At 53.6% G+C, this 23,098-nt stretch overlaps 1 protein-coding gene across 6 annotated transcripts in view; it reads right to left on the bottom strand.

Annotated features, from left to right (window-relative positions):
- Positions 1–936: 936 nt before the first annotated feature.
- TJAP1 (tight junction associated protein 1) overlaps positions 937–23,098 on the bottom strand; it is a 39,049-nt gene continuing 16,887 nt past the window's right edge. For 3 of the 6 annotated variants that reach the window (XM_083831425.1, XM_083831426.1, XM_083831427.1), the window contains exons 3-11: positions 17,791–17,885; positions 14,153–14,311; positions 11,090–11,118; positions 9,843–10,004; positions 9,113–9,179; positions 8,610–8,639; positions 7,284–7,391; positions 6,529–6,612; positions 937–4,858 (exon numbers count right to left, since the gene is read on the bottom strand). In XM_083831425.1, coding sequence (XP_083687551.1) covers positions 3,539–4,858; positions 6,529–6,612; positions 7,284–7,391; positions 8,610–8,639; positions 9,113–9,179; positions 9,843–10,004; positions 11,090–11,118; positions 14,153–14,311; positions 17,791–17,871 — 2,040 coding nt within the window. In that variant the 5' untranslated portion in view covers positions 17,872–17,885 and the 3' untranslated portion in view covers positions 937–3,538. Of the gene's footprint in view, positions 4,859–6,528; positions 6,613–7,283; positions 7,392–8,609; positions 8,640–9,112; positions 9,180–9,842; positions 10,005–11,089; positions 11,119–14,152; positions 14,312–16,187; positions 16,242–17,790; positions 17,886–18,528; positions 22,770–23,098 lie in introns of those variants that run through there. The other 3 variants (XM_083831430.1, XM_083831428.1, XM_083831429.1) reach the window with 3 other exon arrangements.

Genomic DNA, 23,098 nt, shown 5'->3' with positions numbered 1-23,098 from the left:
GCACCGCTCGCAGCCACCTGAGCCTCCGTCACGCCTCTCCCTCTGGACGGGGCAGCAGGGTGGCAGCGGGGGCCTTCGTGCTGACACAGAAATGGTGTCAAAAACGGGAATTTCCTCCCTCGCAGCTGCAGGAGGGGGCACTACAGCAGTGCCCCGGCCCTGCCTGCGGGCAGCAGGGGGCAGCACCGCCCGGGGCTGGGACCGGGACCTGGCATCCCCTGGCTCCCCCCCAGGCTGTCTGTGTGCCCGCAGTCCCAGGGGGCTGCTCATGGCCCAGCCGAGCTGCAGCTTGGCTCCTGAAGCACAAGAAACAAGGCTCTGGATGGCAGCAGTAACTCAGCCCAGCTCGGAGAGGGCTCAGCTGCTTTCTGGGTAACTCTGAGCCTGCTTACGGCATCACAGGGCTCATCCCAGGGGGTCTGAGAGCACGAGCCTTGCCTCCACAGCCTTTAAATAATGTGAAAATTGCCTGTGTTATTTAACCAGGCAACTCTGGGAAACATTAAAAAAACAATCCGCTTGTTTTTTTAAACCACCATCGGCCTCTGAGTCAAAAGTGACACGAGTCACTCCTGCAGGCTCAGTCTGATCTTTGAGCCGTCCATATTCAGTTTCCAGAGCGTCTGCTCTGATAGGATTACAGCTGTAAAACACCAGTCATCCCCCATGTTACCCCTTGTCTGGGACGCTGCCTCTCCTCCAACACAAACAACTTAATTTGCACAAACACCTTGGAAGGCTGCTGCCAAGGCGGGCACAGAGTGAATGACCAGCGAATTCACAGCTGCCTGGCAAGCTTACAGGTAGCACGCACACTCCAGCAAGCTTGGCACGTCGTGCCACGAGAGAGGCTCTGCTCCTCCACACATGCTCAAGAGGGGTCTGGTCCTGGTCCCGGTCCTCACCCAGGTGAGAAAACACTACAGCCATCACCCCTTACTTTTAAAATAGTTTATTTCTGGTCTTAAAATATACATCAGTTTGAAAATTTCAGAAAAAAAACACGTTAGTTACAGATTAACAGTCTGGCGTTGGGACACGGCAAGTGGGGTCAGCTCGAGGCCCCAGAGCCAACGCTGCCGGAGGTGCGCAGGAGTGCAGCGGGCAGGCAGCACGCCAGCCAGGCGAGGGCTCTGCTCCCCTTGAGGCCGCCCGCTCCCTCTCCCTGCCCGCCTAATGCTGTAAAACAAACATGGGAAGGCTTTGGGCACTCGGTTCCCACCCCTCTGTTCCTCCGCTGCTTTGCTTTCAGGCTACGGCAACCAAAAGCAGAGGGGAGGCCGGCTCTGCCCAGCACCGTCAGCTGCAACAAGAGCGGGTTTTGGCCCCTGACCGGCAATGCCAGGAGAGACGGGACTGAGCCCTGACTGCAATGGGAGCGCGGGCTAACCCTCACCAGCCAGCTCCAGGGGCTGTGCTGGCCCACGGCTGTCCCACAGGGGGTCTCGGAGGCAGAGGAGCTCTCAGTGAGCGCCCGTCCCCAGGTGATGCCCGGCAGCTGCCGCAGGTGGAAGCCCTCAGCAATGCTGCAGAAGCAGCGCAGCAGCGCAGTGGCAGAGGAGAGCAAATGCAAGGACCCCATCCCTGCTTTCAGGACGGGAGATAACGCCCTGCAAGCTAAGGGGAGGCTTCTGCTCTCAGCACCAGCCTGTTTGCACAGGAATCGAGTGAAATACTGTAGTGAAATACTGAGCCCCAGCTCCACAGCTGCCTGAGGTGGGACGCACGGTGACGGCACATGGGACACCGAGCCGCCTGCAGAGCCACCAGAGGCCTGCAGCTCCCTTTCACAGGCCCTGGAGCCTCCAGGCTGGAGCTGAGGCCCCAGCTGCAAGCAGCCCTCTGAAGAGACGTGGGTTTTGGGAGGGGAGCAGGGCCCCCGGGCAGCTTTTGGCTGCACCTCTGGCTGTTGGCTCCCTCCCTGGCAGGGAGATGCTCTCCTCCGGCACAGCAAGGAGCACTAACGGAGCAGGGCAGGAAGACAACGCAAATCCAACTAAAAAAGAAAAAAAAAAAAAAACAGCAGGCCAAGGACAGCCAGCAGGTGCGAGGGGAGCACAGCCCAGGAACCAGGCTAGCCCTCTGCCTCACACCCCTGGGCCAGGTGAGAAACATGAGACAGACAAGGGCACAGGACGAAATTAAAACGGGACACCGGGCTTTGTAAGCCCTCAAAAAAAATACCTACACCTACAGACCTCTCCCCTTCCCTCCCCCCTCCCCAACAAGACACTGAGCACACAAGACAGCGAAGAAAAGTCACGAGATCACGCTACGCTAGGAAAACACACGCACAGAGGCCCTACCCAGAAGGGGAAGCCCTGGAGAGGCACCAGAGCCAGCCTGGAGCCCCCTCCAGAGAAGGGGGCACCAAGAGACCCTGGCAAAGGGCTGCTGCTGAGCCGTGAGGCAGCGCATCCGCAGGGAGCGGCTCCCCAGAGCGCTGCCCTCGCATCCCCACGGGCCCTGCGCGAAGCCCTGCCCCGAAAATCCCAGTAGCATCCTTCACACCTCGCTCCCCCGGGGGCAAGATCTCGTTCCCAAGTCTGGAGGGATTTCTGCAGGCTGATCAGAGGGAAGCGCGGCTCGGAGCTGAGCCTCCTCCACACGCCCTCCGCGCCGCCAGCAGACTGGCTGCCAACCGCTGCGGCTGTTTATGCAGGGTGGGGAAAGGAAAAACAATACACCCCAAAACCAAAGGCTGGGGAAGAAGAAAGAAGCCCACCCAAGAGCAGAGAGTCAGCACCATTCAAACAAAACAACGGCACAGAGAGCGGGGGAAGAGGTGTGAGGGAGGAGACGCGCAAACAAAGCCCCAAAACCAAACCTCCTCTGCCCGGGGAGGGGGCGGGCTGGCCCCCCAGCGGGTAGCACCGACGCTGGGGGTGCCACAGCACGGGGACCTGCGCGCCGAGCCCGTGATGGGGACATGCAGAGGCAGATTCTGGAGAACCACCCAAAGGGCTGGGGGGAAAACAAAAGCCAGCAGGAAAATCAGACGCCGGCACCCCCCAGGGGGCCAGAGCCATCCGCTGGGAGAGTCCTGGTGCCCCGCTCCCGGCCCCCGGGGCTCCCAGGGAATCAGACACCACCGCGCAGGCACTCTGCCCCGTTGGCACACGTTGAAAGAGAGCAGAGCAGCTGCGGGCACCAGCAGGAGAGCAGCCGGGGCCTCAGGTACCTGAGCGGGAAGGGGAAAGGGAAGGTGAGAGCGCAGAGAGGCAGAGGCACCAGGACGAGGGGTACCAAGAACAGAGTCCGGTACAGGCACCAGTGTGAGGCTGTGGAGAGAGCCGCGAGCGCGCCGGGGCAGTGGGTGTGCTTCTGCACAATGTGTGCTAGTACTGGGGGCCTGAGGTGCCAGGAAAGGAGGACCCCAGCTCTTGCAGGCAGCAAAAGAAGAGAATAAATATAAAATTTCAGAGCATAGCCCAGAGTTCCCCCGGGGGAAGAGGGTACTGAGAGGTTTCTCCCTCAGAAGGTGGGGAGATGGAAGCATCCCACAGCTCCGCAGCACGTGGCTGCTGCTTCTCCTGCCTCAGCTGAGAAGGTTGCCTTGCTCCTGGGCTTGCGTCAGACTGTCCTTGCGATGCAAGTGGTGGACCCCCATCCTCTTGGGGCTGCGGTGCGGTCGACCGAAGAGAGGCTTGACCCTGCTGCCTTCTCCACTCTCCTCCTGAGCTCCTCCTTGGCCGCTCTCCTTGCTTCCCTGGAGCAACATTTCTCTCTCGTCAGCTGAGCTCTCGGGCAAGCCAAGGTCCACATAGTCCTTGTGCTTCTCCGGTGGGGGGCTTCCAGGCTCAGCAGGGCCTCCACCACTTCCCTGCAACAGCTTCTGGGCTTCGTCCTGGGAGAAATCCGTGCCGTAGTCGGAGGAGAAATGGCTCCTGCGGGCTCTGGACTCGGTGCTGTCCGTGTCCACGCTCGAGTCCCGGCTCACGGTCCAGCTGCAGCTCTGCGCAGACTCCTCGCCGTCCGAGTAAGCCGAGGCTGCCCTCCCCAGCTCCTGCATGGAGCGGCTGAACCTCTTCTGCAGCTCAGGGGCCGTGTCGCGGCTGAAGGCCGTGCGGTTCATCAGCACCCGCTCCGAGGTGGGGGGCGCCTTGTCCACGAACATACGCTGCCAGTTGGCCAGCAGGTCCTCCTCAGAGCTGGCGGAGCTGGCGAAGGCGCTCGGGATTTGGGGAGGGCTGCTGAACGGGCTGCTCTGGGAAGAGCCGTGAGCCCTGGCTGCTTTGGGGGACTGCTGGCAGGAACAGCTGGAGGCCGAGCGGCGCCCTTCCGAAGCGGGGCTGCTGGGGAGCGTCCGGTGCCTGTCGCAGCTCTCGTCCTCGCTCTGCACCAGGCTGAGCGAGATGGCCTGGCGCGTAGCGTACGTACAGTTGGGCAGGGGGCTGTTCTTCGGGATCCTTACCTTGTCCTCAGAGAACTCGATCACTTTGCGCCCAGGGTACATGGGATGGGGGGGTGATGGTGTAGGGTACGGACTTAGCTTCTCAAAGGCTGGCACGTCCTCGGGCACGCTTTCCACACTGCTCTGTGGCTTGCAGCCACCGTTCTGCTGCTTGCCCGCATCCCCTCCCTCCTTCCCCAGCTGTCCCGCACTGTTGCAGGCATCAGGAGGGGCTCCACTCATGTCCACGTGCACAAACACATCCTCAGCCATGGGACAGCTGCCGCTGCTGGACTTGGCTGAATTCAGCACCAGAGATTCTGGCTTCTCCAGGACTCTGGCAATGACTGAGGTGGGCACAACGTCAGACGGGGCCAAGGTATGGGTTGCCTCTTGACCAGGGCCTGAAGACTCTTGAGTGCTGTGCAAATGCTTATTGACCATGTCCTGCAGCTCATAGGGAAGCTGGGGAGAAGGAAAAGGACATCAGAAGGGTACTGCCATAGAAACCACTAAGTTCCAGTTAACCTGCCTTTTCCAACCAATCTTCACGTGTACTTTTACTCCTTATCTCAATCCTAACGTTCACCCAACTTGTCTTGAGGTAGATCTCTCTTTCCAAAGAGAACCTGCCCCATGTAAGGGACTAACAAGGCTCTCTAGCTGTCACACTGGTCATGTTTCTAGGCCATGGCTCACAGACCCAGCTTGGAAAAAGACCATGAAAAGATGGCACACAGGACTCCGTCCCCCACGCCTCTGAGCACAGAGGCAAGGCCCAGCCAGCCCATGCTAGGGAGAGGTCTATTGATCTGTGGAAAATCAGCTGGCGGTTGCGCCAGAGTGACGGAACAGCCCCCAGTGCTGGATCCGCAGTGCTCCCCACACGCGGTAATTACAGCCTTGCCGCCTTGGCAGCCTGCCCGTGGATCAGGATCGATGCCTTCCCTCGTCCCCGCCGATCCCACTTCCTCACTCTCTCCATTTCGGAGATGCAAACGCCAGGCTTACTACCACAGCCTCAGGACTGAGGTGTCAACAGGGTTTAGCACCGCTCCTTGATCTTCAAATGGGTGCTACTGTTCTCCCCGTCACCCTGCCGAGCACACCCCTGCAGAGTGTGGACAGCGGAGCTCCACGAGCCGCTCCGTGGCACAACAAGGTCTGTCCTGTGTCACAGCCAGAAGGAAACTCCGTCCAAAGCTGGAGGCACAGGGCACGGCGCGTGAGAACAGCTGGCTGTGGGGCAGACTGCCCGCACAGCTGCTCGGCACCGACCCCCTCCAGCGTGGGACACGGCGCTCTGGGGGGGCAGAATGCAAAGCCCTGGGGAGGGGAGACAGCTGGGAGAGGGGTCAAGGTTACCCCAGCAGTAACTGATACACACTGACCTCAAGAGTGCTAATTTGAGACACAATGGGGGAGGGGGACACATTGGTCACCTGCTGAGTTACTAAAGATGAGCACACGGCTTTGCTGAGAGGAACTTATCAAGGGCTGGAGACCAGGGGCAAAGGCAAAGAGAGAGCTGGGGTAAGGGCCCAAATCATATTGCCAACCGAAGAAGTGATGACACTAACGTGAAAGGCCTAGACTCCACCTTTGCTTACCCTGAAGGCAGGATGAGCTGAGCAGACCCCACAAGGGGGAGCACGTCCTGGTACCAACTTCTCCCATTCAGGAGGCCTAAAAGCCACTCTGAAGGTTGCCCCCCAAACTGCTCCTCAGAGCGAGAAGTGAAGCAGGGTCAGCCTACCGCTCTGCTTGACTCCTTACCAGCCAGCATGGCCCTTGCACGTGGCCAGGTGAGAAAGGAAAGAGGACGGAGCAGGGTAAGAGAGAGGTCTGTCCTCCTGCCAGCTTCCATCAGGCACCCAGCAGGCTATCAAATTCAAGGTTATTGTGCTTTTTATAACAGCTCCTGGCTGAGCTGTGAAATGGAGCTGGTGTGAAAGAGGAGCTGGCAGAGGCTCTGTGCTGCCTTCCCAGTGGGATTGGGAACAGGAGCCCCCCCACACCTCTGCCTGAGGCTGAAGGATGAGAGGCCAACAGCCCTGCAGAGAAAGCTGAAAAAGGCAAGGCACAGGTGGAAACCATGAGCCCTCCTTCCCCGCCTCAGCGGGACTGCTACTCACATCAGCAAACTTGTGGTTCCTGAAGTGGGACTTGTTACACTTGAGCAGCTGTACGGCGAGGTTACAGTCCTGTCGGTAGCGTTCCTGCAAGAAAGGGCACAGTGTGCGGCCGTGTCAGACTCATCTGCTCCCTGAAAAGGCACCGCCTGGCCAGGTGCTGCTCAAACAGAAGACTGCATGTGATGAACCACTCACGAGGGCACCTGCCTTCCCCTCCTCTGCACACCACCGTGTATTTCTTATGGCTCAGCCAACACGTCCCTTTCAACTCCTCTCTCCCTGTGGAATTAAACAATCTCCAAAAGTCCCATCGGATTTGCTAACCCATCCCAGAGCTCCCAGCCATGCCTGCAGACACTGCCTAATGTCAGGCATCTTGCAGACAGACTGGAGGGGACTGGGAGCAGTTAATGGAAATAGGCACTGGATCTAGGAGCTTCCACATTAATAGCGTGGAAAAGGCATCAGTTCCCTCCCGTTTACAGAATAAATGACCTCTCAGTTGGTACAGTGGGCTCAGGTCAAACCTTAAGCTCAGACACCAAAAGAGCAAACACCAAACTTGAAGATCAGCCCCCCCTTGCCCAATCCCTCAGGCCTTTTTTCTGTTTGCCTGTCCCTACTGCTGCGTGCAACTCCCACGCCTTCATAAACACTGAAGTCATTCACATGCTCCTTCACACTGATGACTTTGAACCAGAGGAAAAGCCCACACCTCAACACATTTGCACGACCATTTGTAGATTCACACTTACATTGAGTTCTTCCAGCTTATTGATGGTAGTTTTTGCGTCAAGCAATTTATTAGTGAGCTCTACAATCTCCCAGTCCAGCGTCTTGCGGTCCATCTCTGCCTTTTTAATCTGGGATGCAAGAACATAAGGTGTAACTCTCCCCAGCACAGAAAAAACCGGCTTCACCACCCACCTCGCCCCAAGCATAGCACAATGACGTGTTCAGCTGGGATACAAAAACTTCTAGACAGACAGACAAGGGGGACAGCCTGGCTCTTCACCCAGGGAGGGACTCCAAAGGCAAGTGGAGCCAGCCACTCTGCTAGTTACAGAGGCAACAGCTGAGTTTAAACCTCCGTAATGCAGTATCTCTTCTCGCAGCACAACCATGTTTCCTCTCTGCCCTGGTTTATAGGGTGTCTGATGGAAAGACAGTGGGTTTGAATAGTTCATCCCATCCTGCCACCAGCAGCAAGGACCTCTAAGCTTGTGATACCCAGCCCTCCGCTCTGGGGCAACAGAGCAAGAACACTGCCCGTAAAGGTGAGCAGCCTGTGCTGAATGGACAGAAGATTTGTTTGGCAGGGAAAGGGCAGCGCCTTGAAAGAGCTCAAGCCTTGCTCTAGTAAGAAAAAGGACCTGGAGCTCACGTAATGCCCACCCTAACGTAGGTGGTCTTGTCTCTTTAGACTCCCTGACAGTTTAGGTGCAGGGCAGACGGAGGCCCAGACGTAACAGCAGAGAGGGGCAACAGCTCCGAATACCCAAGCCATTCCCTTCTCAAGAAGCTCCCCCAACACTGCCCTGATCTGCTCTAAGGCTGTGACCCCCAGGGCCCTGCTGTGTCACAAGTACAGCACAGTGACACAAGGGGGGAGGTTAGGAGAATCCTTCCCAGACGTTCGGTCTCTTTAGGCACCAGCACAATGAAGACTGCCCCGAGAAATTCACGTGATAGAGTAAGAACACAGAGCCACCCTGGGCCACATGGAGGCAATCAGCATGGCAGCTGTTCAACTTGCCTGCTCACGGCCCAGAAGGGGAAAGAAAGGGAGCAAAGGAGGCTCACAGCCATCCGCATCTTGGGCAGTGCCACAGCTCATGGGCACCGCTTCCCAGCGCACCGCGCTCCAGCTGGCTTGGTGTCAAACGCTCTTAGGATGGAGCACTGCAAGCTAGGGCCTGCTGCATCTGCGGGCAGCTGCTGGATACCAGGTGAGCCCTTGGCTGGACGAGGGCTGGGGGCCCCTCCAGCTGGGCTGGTGTAGGTGGGACTGACAATGAAACCGACAGGCCGAGACACGTAAAAGAGGAAAAAGAAAAAACACACAAACGAAAAGACGCAACTGCAAAAATCCAGCTTTGGCTGAGAGAGGCCTGAGAGGTGAGCGCGCCCAGCGTGTGCCAGCAGCAGCGTGGGGAGGAGAAAGAGAAAGAGAGAGAGAGAGGGAGGGAGAGAAAAGAAACAGCCATGAGTGTTATGAATGCACACAACAGACACACACGCACGCTGGCTCTGCTCTGACTGCCCCCGTCCCCCCAGGATGACCACCCCAGGACTGGCTGGCACACCCCCGGCATTTTGAGAGGGACTGAAGCAACATGACGGAACACCATGCAGTTATGTTGCGGGCAACCAAGCTCACGTGCACGACCAAGTAGGGGCTCAGTAAATCAAGGAACCAGCTCATGACACCAGCCAGAATGGGGAATAGATGGTCATGGCCAGAATCCCAACCCTCGCCCACCTCCACGTCTGCTGGCTAAAGCCAGGGCCCCTTCCCCCTTCTGCTCCTAACACATAGGTCTACTTCCACCTCCTCTCTGTAGGGACCGAATAAGGCACTTACTAGGGCATGCAGCTTCTCCTCCAGGTCTTGGTTGGTTCTCTGGGAGGCAGTGTAGCTGTTCTGCAACCTACAGAATCAAGGTTGTACACACGGGAATGGATCTCAGGCATTCACGCAAGTCTTCCTCATAACTGCCCATAAAACAACTTGCTCCGTAACTCCAGAAAGACTGGTATGCACAGTACTAAGACAACCAGGCATATTATCTGTGCCTCACCTCTGCCACATAACGGCCTTCAGACCCCAAGTTACTAGAGGCAAGCTGAGGTTGGTTGGGTGACCTATCATGCTTTTGCTGGGGAGGGTGTGAAAGACTTTGGATGACTCCTCTGAGCTATGCTACGTATAACCACGTGATCAGGGACTGTCTTTGATTTCTAACTGAGGCACTACTTCCCAGGTAAAGTGGCAATGCATTTACTTGCAGCTGTCAGTGGCTCCTTTTCCATGTCAGATAGCTACCCAAGCTGGATTCTGCCCTTACATCCACTAAATGAAGAACTCCCTGTTGCTGACAACCCCTCAAGCTAGCAGTGTGCGCCTACGCTGCACCCTGGAGGAAGCAATAGTCGTGAAGCTTTTACCCTCCCCGCAGTCTGGGGGAGCACCTTTCTGAGGATGTAGCACGCCTCCGATAAATGCAACAGGGCACAGCCCGCTCAAACCAGATGAGGGAGTCCTTGGTGGGAGTGATCTCTCTAACTCTGTCCCTCTTTTTTCTTTTCCATACCTACGGAATTTATCTTTGAATTTCTCCAGCTCCTCACGGTTCTGGCCCAGCTCCATCTCCAGGTAGTCTTGACCCGACTCCAGCTCCCTCTCCATCGCCTCCATTTTGTTAGTCACGTACGTCAGCCGCCGGCGCAGTTCTTCGTTCTCGTGCTGCAGCAACCTGGGCACGCAGGAGCAAGGTACCACTGAGCGCACAAGGAGCGCTCCACACCAGAACTCCCATCCCACTGCCCTGCTCTAGGGCTCAAGACCCCACACCTTGGCTCCAGGGAGTCAGGAACTGAACTGTCAGGAGACCCCAGCCCATGCAGTGAATGACGCACCACGGTTAGGAGAGGGAGGCTCAAACCCTCTGGGAGCAGGGGCAGAGAAGCCCATACTAGCTGTGAGATCAGCTCCCAGCTCCCTCTCGGGTTACAGCGCTTGAATAAAGTCCACTCGCCAGATGGGCTGCTCAGCTCTCCGGTGACTGAGACCCACTCAATAATTTATCCCAGACCAGGTTAGAAGAGCTGAAGGCAAAAGAGTAAAAGTGTATTCTCCTCCCCTGAAGCTGCTCAAAAGCCCTCACGCCTTTAATACATGGTGGAAAGAGCACTCTATACAGCCTTGAGCCCAGTAGCAGAGGTGGTGGGGTGCACGTAGAGGTGTAATCACGGCTGTGAATCCCATCCCAACACGAACTGCTCTGTTCCCCCCCAGCCAGGACATGCTTGGTGGTCAGAAGGATTTCCTGTTGTTTTTCATTCCTTTGTGCTCCGAGAAAGCCAGAAGCACAGCTCCTCTCTGGCAGTGCAAACTCACTCCTCGCTAGAGTTGGAAGCACAGTGCTAGCAGCTGTCTGTGCCCCGCACCCCCAAAGGGCCCAGTTCTCACCCTCACCCAGCAGCAGGCCTTTGCATGCTGGTTTTGGTGGCTCACACTACAACAGTGGCAACAACATGAAGGCTTAAAAAAGGCATTCTTCCCTCCACCTGTATTAAAGGCTTTATCTCCTACTTTCCACCACACCCACCAACTCCTCTGCCTGCACCTGCACTGGAGGAGATCTGTGTCCCCACACCTCCAGAGGTTGGCAAAGCACAGACCAAAGCTCTGCCCACATGGCCCCAAGAGGGCTGAAGATCTGAGGGGAGCCCGCAGGGGCAGTCAGCTTTGCTGTGCAGGTGGCACAACCAAGATGTGAGAAATCAGCACCCACGCAGATGCAGCACAACAAGCGTACGGGGGGAGCAGGACACTTACTTCATCCTTTCCGCATCCGTCAAGGGCTCCTGCACAGGGAAAAAAACAGCTGTGAGATTCTTTCAGAGGAGGAGTCGGTCTCATACTGTCCCCTAAGGGACAATGTCTTGTTGCTAGACCCTAGCAGGGACTCTTCCTCTGAGGGATCAGGGTAGACAAGCTTAGAAGCTGGGGTCTGTACACACCATTCATCTGGCTGACACTAAGACAGACCGCGTGTTCTCGTTCGCGGTAGAACAGCTGAGCTAGAAACCACCACACAAGTTAGGTAACTTTGCTCTCCCACGGTGAGCATCAGCATCTCTTGCAACACGGTCACCTTTGCTGGTGTTTCACTTTCCTGCACATCCACGGTTAGTGGGTAGCAGGAATCTCACAGGCCAGCAGGCATCAACAATTGACTTGTGACCACAGCAATCACAACACCCTTGAGGCCCCACAGAAGAATCAGAGTGTGTCGTTTGGGAGATGAAAAGATGTGTCTGTCTACCAGTTACGCCAGCTAGATTATGCTGTGAAAAGGGTTTCTTTCTGCAGACCTGAAGAGCGCCACTGTAATTATTCTGGGATAGCACAAGAAACACTAAAGGTCAGAAAAGCCTGTGAAAGAAATGTTCTGGGCAAGATCCCCAGAGACGGTTGGAGCAGGGACCTGCAGAACAAGGAGAGACAGTGCTGCAACAAGAGCACATGGCTCAGCTGCTCTCACGCCCTTCACACTCCCCGTGCTAGCCCAAAAGATGGTTGTTGCTTGCCAGCGCAGCTGGGAGAGATTTAATTAGCACTAGCAACAACCATATTTTTTGTGAAAGCTCAAGGCTGTGACCATTCTCAAAGCCCAAGCTGCCCACGGACTAGTTTTGGTGCTTGGTAGACCAGCAGCACCGCACAAGCCCTGAGCGCTGCCACACTTCAAATTGCCCATTAAGCGTCACAGCCAGCACCGGGCTTAGAGGCCACGCCACAGGCAGCTGTGGATGAGGTTGCTGAGCTTCCAGCAACGTTACAGAAGGCAAACTCATCTCAGTCCTGGCCCTAAGACACCACGGGGCCGCTTCCTTCATCAGCGCACCTCTTTTACAAGGGTAGTGCTCAGTGCCTACATATATCTTCCTGTCCTTAAGGGACAAACGTCAATCCACCCTTTCCTCACATCGTTACCCCACACGGCAATCAGTAATTCATGCAGAATTAGCTAGCAACTGCTTCCCCAACCCCTGCACATAGCACAGAGCAGTGACCAGGCAAAGGGGATAAGGTGATTTCTAGTAAAACGAGGCAACGGCCCCGAAGCAGGCTGGAGGAAAGAGGAGATGGCTTACAAAGACCCGAACCAGCCATCAGATGCAGAGATCCAGTACCCCAGGACAGCCAGGCACGGGGCACGCAAAGCACCGGGAGCCTCCCAACGCCTCCCAACAACAGAGCTGCCCACCTTCTGCCCTGCAGCCCGGGGGCCTCCAGCCTGCACACAACGGGAAAGCCTGCAGTGGGGAGAAGAGCACCAGCTCCTGCCTTCCTCCTGCCACAGGGAAGCTGGTTCCTCCCAAAAGATAAACCCAGCCTGCAGCACCGACAGGAGCAGCACCACAGGACAGCAGCTTCTGGTGATGAGGCACCCAGAGCTTGAGGTCTCTCCCCCCACACTGGCATTACAGATAAGGTGAGGTCCGGGCAGGGGCTCTGGCCTTTGTGAGACCCCCGTTTGCGAGAGCCAGCAGACCTGGCACCTACCTTGTTTAGTGCCAGGCTGAAGGAAGGGGAGGATCTAGGTAGAGCTGGCCCTTCCTCCCGACTCCAGTGTGTTGGAGGGGAAAAGGATTCTTTCTCTGGGCGGTTCGGCTCCACTTTATGCTTCTGCCCGAATTTAGCAGACAGATGGTGTGGCTGTAATAGCCGTGAACAGGGACTGCTTTCATCCCTTCTGCCCTCTGCACTGCTTTTCCATGAAGACAGTGAGTGCTGCTGCCCAGAGGATGTCCCTGCCAGCCCCAGGTCTGCCAGCTTCTGCAGCTCATACTGACACAGATCTACCACCCTTCTCTCCAAGGAAAGAAGTTTCTCCTTACTGTTCTTTTTCCCAAGAATGGGCTTCTTTCTTAATATGGAAACTCTCTCAGCCTCCTCTGCACAATTTCTGTGACACGAAGCCACTCCCAGCCCCTCACATTTCTTTTCTGTTTTTCTTCTGCTTGGGCACAAGGATCTTTCTTTTGCACGTTTGGTTTTGACCTCTTCCAGATGACCTTCCCCTTGGCTTTCCGGGGCAAACCCCCTGGGGAAACGGGCAGAGTTCTGGTTTTGCTCTGCTCCCCTGGTTTCTCCCAGCGAGCGCAAGCGGATGGGACTCAGCACCCGCTGGGTAATCTCATCCAGGAATTTGGAGAACAGCATTTTTTCTTCTTTCAGCTTCTCCTTGCGCTTGACAGAGTCGGCAGCACCACCGCTGCTGCGCTCCAGCGAGCGTTTCTCCCTGCAGCCGAGGCACAGCTGAGGGTCGCTGTACTTGCGGGAGCCACGGCCACGGGAAAGTGTCTCGACTGAGCGGGACTTGCGTAGGGTCTCCGGGCACGTGCCTGTCCGCAGGCCGGTCTGCTTTAAGATCCCTTTCAGAGGCAGGTGCGTAGAGGAGACCCGAAACTTCCTCGGTGTCAAGACTTCAGGAGGCTCTTTAAACATAAGCGAGCGTTCCAGGCTTCTGCTCTTGAAAGAGCAAGCGGGATGGTGTTTTTCATCTCCAGACACCACGACTGTCTCCATGCTACGGCTCACAAATTTGCTGAGGTGCCCACGAGTGCGGTTCGGGCACCGCTTCCCACTTTGCTGTCCCATCCTCCTACCACGCGGCAGCGCTGGCAAGACCGTCTGGCTCTTGACGTTCAACTCTGCTCTGCACCCTGCCACTTCCTTCTCACTGCTGGACTCCAGGGACCACGATGAGGAGAAGTTCAGGTCGCAAACCCCAAACCCCTCCGCCTGCTCGAGTTGGCCTGCCTCGGTGCAACTAAGCCCTGTTTGCTGGCGCATCGGTGCTAATCCCTTTGCCACCCGGCAAGCCGTTACCTGACTCTGCTCGGCCAAGATCACTCCATCCTGGTCGTCACGAATGATGGGGACCTCGTGGCGGATCTCGCGATGCTGCGGGGGCGCCTTGCGGTAAGGCTTCTTCGACGGAGCCGTGCTCGACATCCTCCCACCTGCGTGGCTCCGCCAGCGGGCTACCTACCAACAGCAGAAAGTGCACAGAAGAGAGAGTCATACGCACTCCATCCAACCCTAGAAGCAACCCAGCAGGAAGTCGGCTCCCCTGGAGTCCCGGAGCAGGTCCCCATGCAGAGTATGGACAGAGCAAGGAAGGGATGTGACCGCAAGCCCCGAGCGGCAGCAGCAGGAGAGGGAGCAAAGTCAGAGGTAGCTGTGTCCTCCCAGCCAGTGAGAGCGGAGGGCTGGCACATCCTCTCCCCCCTTCCACACACACTCACTCACGTAGTTTGTGTGTATCTGGATTATATATAGCAAACGAGAACAGGCCTCACAGCAGCGTATCGATCAGGCTCTTTAGGAAAGGCCTTTTCCAATATGGAAACAGCGAGCCTCACAGGCAGCAGTGACAGCAGGAGTTATTGATTATGTGCTGCCACTGTCAGCAGGGACTATGTGGGAGGAGACTCCAGCCATTAAAGAGCCCAAACTGAGAAGTTTTTTTGCTTACACTGGGACACAAGCGGGGCAAACCACGGGAGGCCTGTCAGAAGGAGGTCCCATACCTTTACAACTGCTCACTCTGTCAGAAAAGACAAAAGACCACCCCCAAGTCACAGGTGGCATCAAATTAGGGAGCAATGCCATTGATGTTGGTACCTATGGTCAGATGTTGCAACATGCAGCAGTACCACTGCAAGAAAGACCAGATCAGTTTTTGTCCCTTTACCCAAACTGTGCTGAGCAGGAAGAATCTGCCTGCTGCAGGAGCAATAGCGGCACAAGAGCAAAATATGGGGTAGAAGGAAAGCAGCTATCCTCTATACATGGGATAATTTTCCTTTCCACCACTTCGCGACTGCAGTGGAGGGCAGGAAGGCTTCCCACCAAGCAGCCAGGATTTCAGCCTTTCCAGCACACACAGGACATCTTGGAGATACCAAGAAGTCCCTAGAGGGCCCGACACCAGACTTCCCCTGATAAAAATACACGCATCATCCACAGTACCCCTATATTTGGGGGTAAGCACTCACTTCTCATACCCCTTCCCCTTGCTGGATTCTATCATCGACCAAGCCTAGCACCTCTGCAATGCTCAGAGCCTGATCTACAGCACTCCAAAGGGCAGGACTTGCCTCAGCTCAGATCACCCTCTCCACTCCTCCGACAGCAGGGCCATTTAAATCCCACTTACAGCAGTCCAATGGACACTGCCAGGCCAGTGACCTGGCAGACTTGCTTTCTGTTCTAGCCAGTGAAGCTTTACATGTTGTTAGGTGTCTAAATGGGGCCCCAAGAAGAGTTCTCTGCAGTTCTCATCCACTCTTGCCTAGCTGCATCCTCTCAGCACTTAGACCGAGCCCCCTGGGAGGACTGAAATGCCTGCACCAAGCACAGAGTGGCTCCAAGCCACAGCAGGCTTTACACTTCACAGAACAATTTGTAAGCTGTTCTCCACTGTGCTAAAAAAACACAGGCTCACTGAAGTCTCTCACGTGTTTTCCACATACATGAGCAACTTCTTAGAACTAGCCTGTAAAATCCACTGTCAAAATCTTGAAAATATAACTTTGCTGCAGTTGTTCCCTCAAGATCCCTTCTCTTAAAAGGAACCAGTTAGGTGAAGCGATCTCTAATACTTTAGAAAAATCACATCCAGCAAAACAATACGCATTCCACCACACCTCCAAACAACACAGCTGGGTCTGCCTTGCTGTGAAGACATTTCTCCTCTTCAAGAAGAAATGCTGAAATCCTGACCAGAAGCGGGTTTGTCAACACCCCACCATCAACCAGGTGATTCTCTTCTGTCAACTCCTGGCAGGCTAAGGACAGGAGATACTCAGGCAGATGAAACCACTATCATTTCTCTAGCCCCTAAGACCTGAGCACTTACCAGCCTCGGCTCAAATTCAAAGCTTCATGAAGCACAGACACTCATTCAGATGCCCTGAAGAAGGGAAACAAATAGCTTAGAATCCATAAAAGAAACAGTTTGAAATCTCACCCCATAAATATTTAAGGAATGGGGAATGTTTATAACCAAGGACGACAGGATATTCATCTCACTCTCAGTGCCTGCCTGAACTCACAACAGATCTTCTGAAAGGAAAGGAAGTTAGTTTAGGACAGTTGTGCCACATAGCCCTGCAAGAGCTGGAAAGTCACTTGGCAAGGACACATCCAAGGCAATCGGGACCATGCAAACTCAAAATCCATGAAGCAATAGCTCATAGAGAACTTTGGTTCCAGGAAGGACTAAAGGCACCTCCTGTGAAACTGGACCCTTACTGCTAATTTCCTCCGCTACTGTGGAGGGATGCTAACTGCGAAGCCTTAGGTACAGAAGCTTGGTAATGCTAAAGGATGAGTGAGGTAATTGTTAAGTCGGTGCACCTACAAATGAGCTGGCAATTATTAGTCTCTCCTTGGAGCCAAAACATTACGTCCTTGTGCCTACCGCTGTGATAGCCCACACCTCAACAAGACAGAGGAAGATAAGCTACTCTCTGGCTGCCAGCAAACAGCGTGCCCCGCTCTACCTTGCTGCTAACATGCTTCTGTAAAATACTGCCCATCCAACCCAGGCTATAACGCAAGTTCAGAAATGATCTTCTGTGCTCACAGCCCAGGGTACGCATCGCCACAGGAAGAGAAATGGGTTCACCTGCGAGATGCCTGGAAGAGCTTAGCTCTGTGGCTATCGCTCTGTCACTGACTTAAGACATCGCAGCGGAGACTTCCCTTTCCTGATGCACTTCTGCTGCTGCGCGGCTTTTTCCCCTGCCCATGGCACCAAGCCCTGGGAGGCGGGACAGGAGCACAGGGCGTGGAGTACTTGTATGCACACGGGGAGAGCCAGATGGAAGGTGAATGGAACAGGCAGGCAACCAGGACCACGCAAACCCAAGCACTGCCAAAACAAACTGAAAGGTGCCCTAGCGCTGGCCCTGGCCCAACAAGCTGTCTGGCCCCCTTCCTTACTACAATGCTACAGTCGGGTCTTGACTAGCAAAGTTAAAAACAGCTTCACAACAGTCTAACTGCTCTGCAGGGCAAAGCTGCAAAGCATAGGGAGGGAGAGAGGGAATGTGTAAATCCAGGAAGGACCAGGTCAGTGAAGTCTGAATCTGCTTTTCTGCCAGCTCCCAGCAGGAGCTGGTTCAGCATCGAGCCAAAGCCAGCGGCCAGACAGGTTGGCACACAAGCAGGGTCTTCCAGGTACAGCTGCCCCCATGGGTCCCTGCATGTTTCCATCGCCGTGGCGCTCACAACAAACACGCCAAAGGCCTCGCTGTCTCTCAGCATACAGTTCCTCAGGCTCAAGCAGGACTGTCCTGCTTCCTACCCAATACCCAGCAGCTACTGCCTGCCATCTCCTCCCCACCTACCTCAAAAAGCTACCAGGACTGGAAACCTACCCTCAAATCTGAGAATTTCCAGAGACACTCAAATACTCGCAGTGCCTCCAGGCAACTTCCCCTCAAACAAGGACTTACAGATCCAAAATGACGACGTGTCCAAACATTTCTGGCTGCTCGTCTCCGAATCAGCTTTCTCCTGTCAGCATCCAGCAGCATCTGGCCAACAGCTCCTGAAACATGAGAAAGGAAACTCGGTGTCAGTCACCTATCAACACAACACATGGAAACAGCCAGGCACGCGCAGGCCAACCCGCGGCCAGGTGCCAGGACGGGAGCCAGCAGCAAACTGCTGCACCATCAGGCTACTATCTGATGACAGGACCATCTACTGAAGTAAGCTCCTTGTCTTCACTGTGTCCCAGAAAATGGTGTTTTGTTTTTTGTTGTTTTTTTTTAAAGCAGCCCTCCACTGAGCTGGATGCCTCTGCAGAGCGGTAACTGGCCTCTGAAAGGCAGATGGTTCTTCTAGATGGCTCCAGGGGTCACTGCTTCCCAGCCTGTGTTCCTGATCGGCACCAGGAATCCAGCCTGTCATTCACCCATGCGTGCCCCAACCAGCCTGCCACCCCAACCAAGTTTGTTTTGCCGACTTCCCTGTACCGAACAGCACAGTTAAGCCCTCTCTGCCTGCAGTGACTGGGCATCCTTTGCTACCACAAAGAGAGAAACCCAAGGTGGCTCAATTCACCGTGCCTCTGTTCAGAGAGCAGCAGATACTCTCTGCAGAATAGACGGACCTTGTGCTTCAAAGCCGAAAAGGATACAGGCAATACCTAGAGGTTTAAGACAGCACTATTTCTGCTCTGCACTCACCACACTATTCACAAGCTTCTCTCTGAGGAAGCTCGCTGTCAGGTCCATGTTTTGACTACCCAGGAGAAGCTCGGCTTTGTCCTGGAGCTACAGCAGCAGGCAGCTCTTCAGCCCAGTCTTTGCCATTCTAATTAGCATTGTAACACAAGAGGAAACTTAACCTCCTGCTCCTTTTTATCTGCCCTGTCCATCTCTCATCAGCAATGTCCCTCAGGCTGCTAGGAAGAAAACTGCAAATGCTATCATTTGCACTAGCTCCAATTCTTCCATCTTCTAGCTACTATCCACAGTCCAGAGCCATTTCTAAGCTCACTGAAGGCTACCAGGCTTGGGCTCGCACCCCGCTCAGCCTCTGCAATAGCCGTGTCTTCCAGGCAAAGACATGAGCATATAAAGGCTCCGAAGACTGCAGTAGAAACCTAACAATTTGCTCCGTTAATGCAAAAAGCTGCTGATTCCTCCACCCCCTCACAAAGACAACACACACCACCTCTTTCCTCTTCACCGTGACAGGGTGCAGCAACCGCGACTGAGCGCAGCTGCGCGTACACGCTTGACTAGTTGCTGCTATCCGGCAGCAGCCCTCCGTGTAAAACCCACCCTCTCCGTCTGCGAGTGGCTGTGTTTTCTGTGAGGCTTGGGAAAGGCAAAAACTTTTACCACACACCAGGAGCAGACGTGGCACAGCACAGAATGGCTTGGGTTATTCCATCCAGGGTCCGCAGAAGTAAGAGCCACTTGGCATTCATGCAAAAACACAGCACTACCTCACTCACACCACGTTTTCTCCAGTAACAAGGAAGAGGTCTGACACACACAAACCCTTTGGACTAAAGGGAAAAAGCATCGAAGGAAAAAAATTAACATTTGCAGACACTTATTGCCTTCCTGATAGCTGCGAAGTCCCTCGAGCCCCGAGGTAACTAATAATCAGCTTTGGTTTTCAGACGAGGACGCACACAGTTCGTTCTTGTTTGCTGTCGGAGCAGCTGCACGTTCCCTACAAAAGGGCAGAGGAGGACTTGCAGGGCGTTCCTCATCATTACCTTCTCATGTGTTGCCTTTTCTGATCCTATAAAACAGGCCGTTCACCAGTGTTCAGGATCAGCATTTCCCTTCCTTAACAGAAATATGGTGACTACACTGCGGAAAATGTTCCTTATTTCAGGCGTTGTCATCTTTCCAGTGTTTTCCTTTTTAAAGCAACATTTCTTTGATCTTGCTCTTTATTCAGAAAGATAAACTTGTATGACAGGGAAAACACATTCCGTAGCACCATCACAGCCCCGTTTGTTTCTAAAGCAACACTACAGGAACATTCATTGGCTATCGCCAAGTCAGAGTACTCCAAAAAAACTCCAATCACGTACTCATGTGTAAAAATAATCGCTGCTACTGTCCTGTGCCACACAGCTAATCATCACAGCTAACCCAGAAACTTCACACTGTTTCAGCCAACCTTTAGCGCAAACACAGATCCAGCACCGGAGATTGGCGCATCCCGCTTTACGAGGCAACAATTTCTCCTCGCTTGCCTCACGAGAAGCAAGAAAAGAAGAGAGGCTTGTCACTTGTCTTCCCGTGCGTATGGGCAGAGCCAACCTTAGCCTCCGCGTGTCTCAAGCCAGATTATGTGGGAAGCTGCTGCAGTAAGCCTGATCGAGACAGCTAATCAGAGAGAGAGGTGATGTAAAAACTGCGTCGAGAGGTCTTGCCTGGGACAGAAGAACAAGCTGCCTGAAGTTAAAAGCAGCCCCTGTAGACCGCTCGTGCCAAGCACAATGGAAAAGGACTGCAAGGTTATTAAAGGACGCTTTAACATTTAATGAGAGCTTTTCATTCAGGGAAGGAATTCCAATTAAAAATATGTTCAGATCCATTCTGCTGCTACTTACTTTGAGGCTCATTTTAAAATAAAAGGATGACAGCTCCCAGTGCAGAAACTTGCTTCTCAGTTCTGCTTGCATGTTAATGCTCACGATTCAGAGCTGAGTAATAGCATTATAGTGACTCTTGGATTAAAATTGAGTTTCAGGAGGATTATTGCTCATTCCTGCTTTTTCATACCAATTAACCTTGACTGCTAAGCAGAAATCTCTGTTCCCTGCATAGGAAAAAACTCCAAAAGATATCAACAGAAAGGGATAGGGCTAGCTGTTGAACAACAGGCCGTGTAACAAACCCTACTTAGCACCTAACGTATTTCCAAAGTAAATGCAATCCACAGTCTTATATAGTTCTGGCTGAATATAAATACCACTGGGCAGCACATATCATGTGTCTGTCGTAACCATGCACCCTGTGGAAGTCTCTTACATCTCAGAATCACACTTTTCTTAGTCCTACTCCATCTTTCTACAATACAAAGACCCCAGTCCCACCAATTCAGTTGCGCTCCCTACCTTAAATATGCATGATCATCTACTCTAGTCACTGCATTAAGAGCAGCTTAGCTTCCCCGACCCTTTCATAAAAGCCAGAGCAGATCAGCATTGCCCAAGAAACACTACCATCGCTCCCACGTAACTGGAATAGAACACAACAGCTGATTAACATCTGAACAGGAACAGGACAGGAAGCGAAGGACCCAAATACAATCCCCAGAAGGAATGTTAATGGAGAATAAAAATACCCAGGGGAGATTCTGACCAGGAAATGAACGCTAGCTTTCTAATGCACAGAAGAGCATAACCACCTTGAATGGCTACCTCTGAAACCGCACAAGAACCAGCTCAGCAAAAGGTCACCTGCCAAGCCACCTTTAGCGCTGACATCTACACAAGGGGCTAATGAGAGCCCCTCACCGAGAAATGCTGACACACCAGAATTCAGTTTAGTTTGTTCAGTGATCCCTGTGGGTTGATCTCTAGTCTGTTCAGTGATCCTTTCAACTCTCACAAGGTGGTTTAGGCTGCAAACTTCCTGAGCACCGTTATCTTTGCACCTCAGATTTCACTTCCTTCCCCACTCTGTCTTCTTACCTGGTTTCTTTTAAGATCTTCCATGGGAAGACTTTTGGAGCATGTTTCTTAGATATTTAATGAGATGTATGCCCAGCCATGAGAAAACTATTCATGGAGATTAGAAGTACTTTCAAAAGTTCCTGAAAATAACTACGTGGGTCCTGCTAGTAAAAGCAAACCTAACGACATTTATCTGGCAGAAGCTGGGAGATGACATGAGGGGAACTGGGGAGCCATGGCCTCACATTTTCTGTCTCAGTCACAAACTAGAGAATGGCTACATTAAGCAAACAATTGAAGAGAAGCGAAGGAGGGAGTGGGTGAACATTTCTGTAGAAAATCAACATGTAGGAATCCCCTTCCCCTGCCAATTCCTCCACTGTGTAGGAGAGGAAGAAAAGGAAAAAAAAATCTTATCTTACCTTCCTAAAGCATACAATGAAAAGGCATCGGATTAGGACAAACTAGGAACAACTTAAATTTTTCAACAACCTACAAGTGGCCTTCTCAGCACCTGTAAGTATTCCCCCCAAGCCTCATCCGACCCCCAGCAATCCTCTTGTTTCAGCCTATGGGTTCATAAATTCTAAGAAAGCTGTGGCCTCCGATTCTTTAATTGCAGAGACCGAAAGTCACTGAGCCATCCCTCTAGCAGACAAACAGCAACGCTAGAAAATGCTCCGTTACTGCAACCTATATGCTTGCCTCAATATGCTCCTGAACACACCCTCCATCTAGGAGCTGTAGTAATGCACAGATGGCCAACACACCAGGCAGTACCCACACAGACTGACAATGGAGCACAGCACACGATTTGCATAATTTACAGAGGACAGATGGACAAGTTTGTTGCAGTGACCCAGCCTACGGAGGACTTACTAGGTTGCAGAGGCTTTCAGCACAGCCCCGATGCGTGCAGGTGGTGGCAAAAGCAAATTTCAAGAAATTAAACCCGTGTTTACAGCAGTCAGCTTCATTCTGAAACGCTACCACCACAGCCAGTCTTGTGGAGTAATTCACGTGTCAGTTTTGTTCCCGTAGAGCCCTCACTCACATGTATCAACTAGATTCATCCTTTCCAATAGGAAAGAGAACTGGCACCTGCAGCGCTTCTGTAGTAACTTCTTCCTTGGCCGTGAGTCGTGCAGAAGTCACCGTTCATGCTGAGTCGCATACTGTACAGAGGAGCACACTGGGGTGAGACGGTGTCCGGGAAGCACCATTAAATTACGTGAAATTTCTCTCCAGCTCTGCCTAGTGGTAGAAAAGTCCAGCACAAACCTGCTCGGCTGTCGGAGTCCTTTAAAACACGAAAGATTTGAAAAGGCTTTGAAATGCTACTTTTGGTGCGTGCACAACATGCTGACCAGGTCTGCAGGCACTTTTATTGGCAGGCTGAGGAGCAACCTCAAGATAATATTCCAGGGGGTTCACACCTGTGCTAGAAAAGAAAGCCCCATTTGATAAGGCGGAACAATGACTTTAATCGCCCACGATGGCTAAGAATGCCCAAGTTGTACGAAGGCCTGCAGTGCTCAGAGTGCCCATCCTCCAGCAACACGCGCCACAACAGGCTCTTTGATTCCACGATCACACGGCCGCAGCCA

Source organism: Anser anser (assembly GCF_964211835.1).
Source record: "Anser anser genome assembly, chromosome: 3".
Taxonomy (NCBI): Eukaryota; Metazoa; Chordata; class Aves; order Anseriformes; family Anatidae; genus Anser; species Anser anser.
The sequence above is the reverse complement of the archived record's forward strand: the minus strand, read 5'-3'. Positions and strand labels throughout refer to the sequence as shown.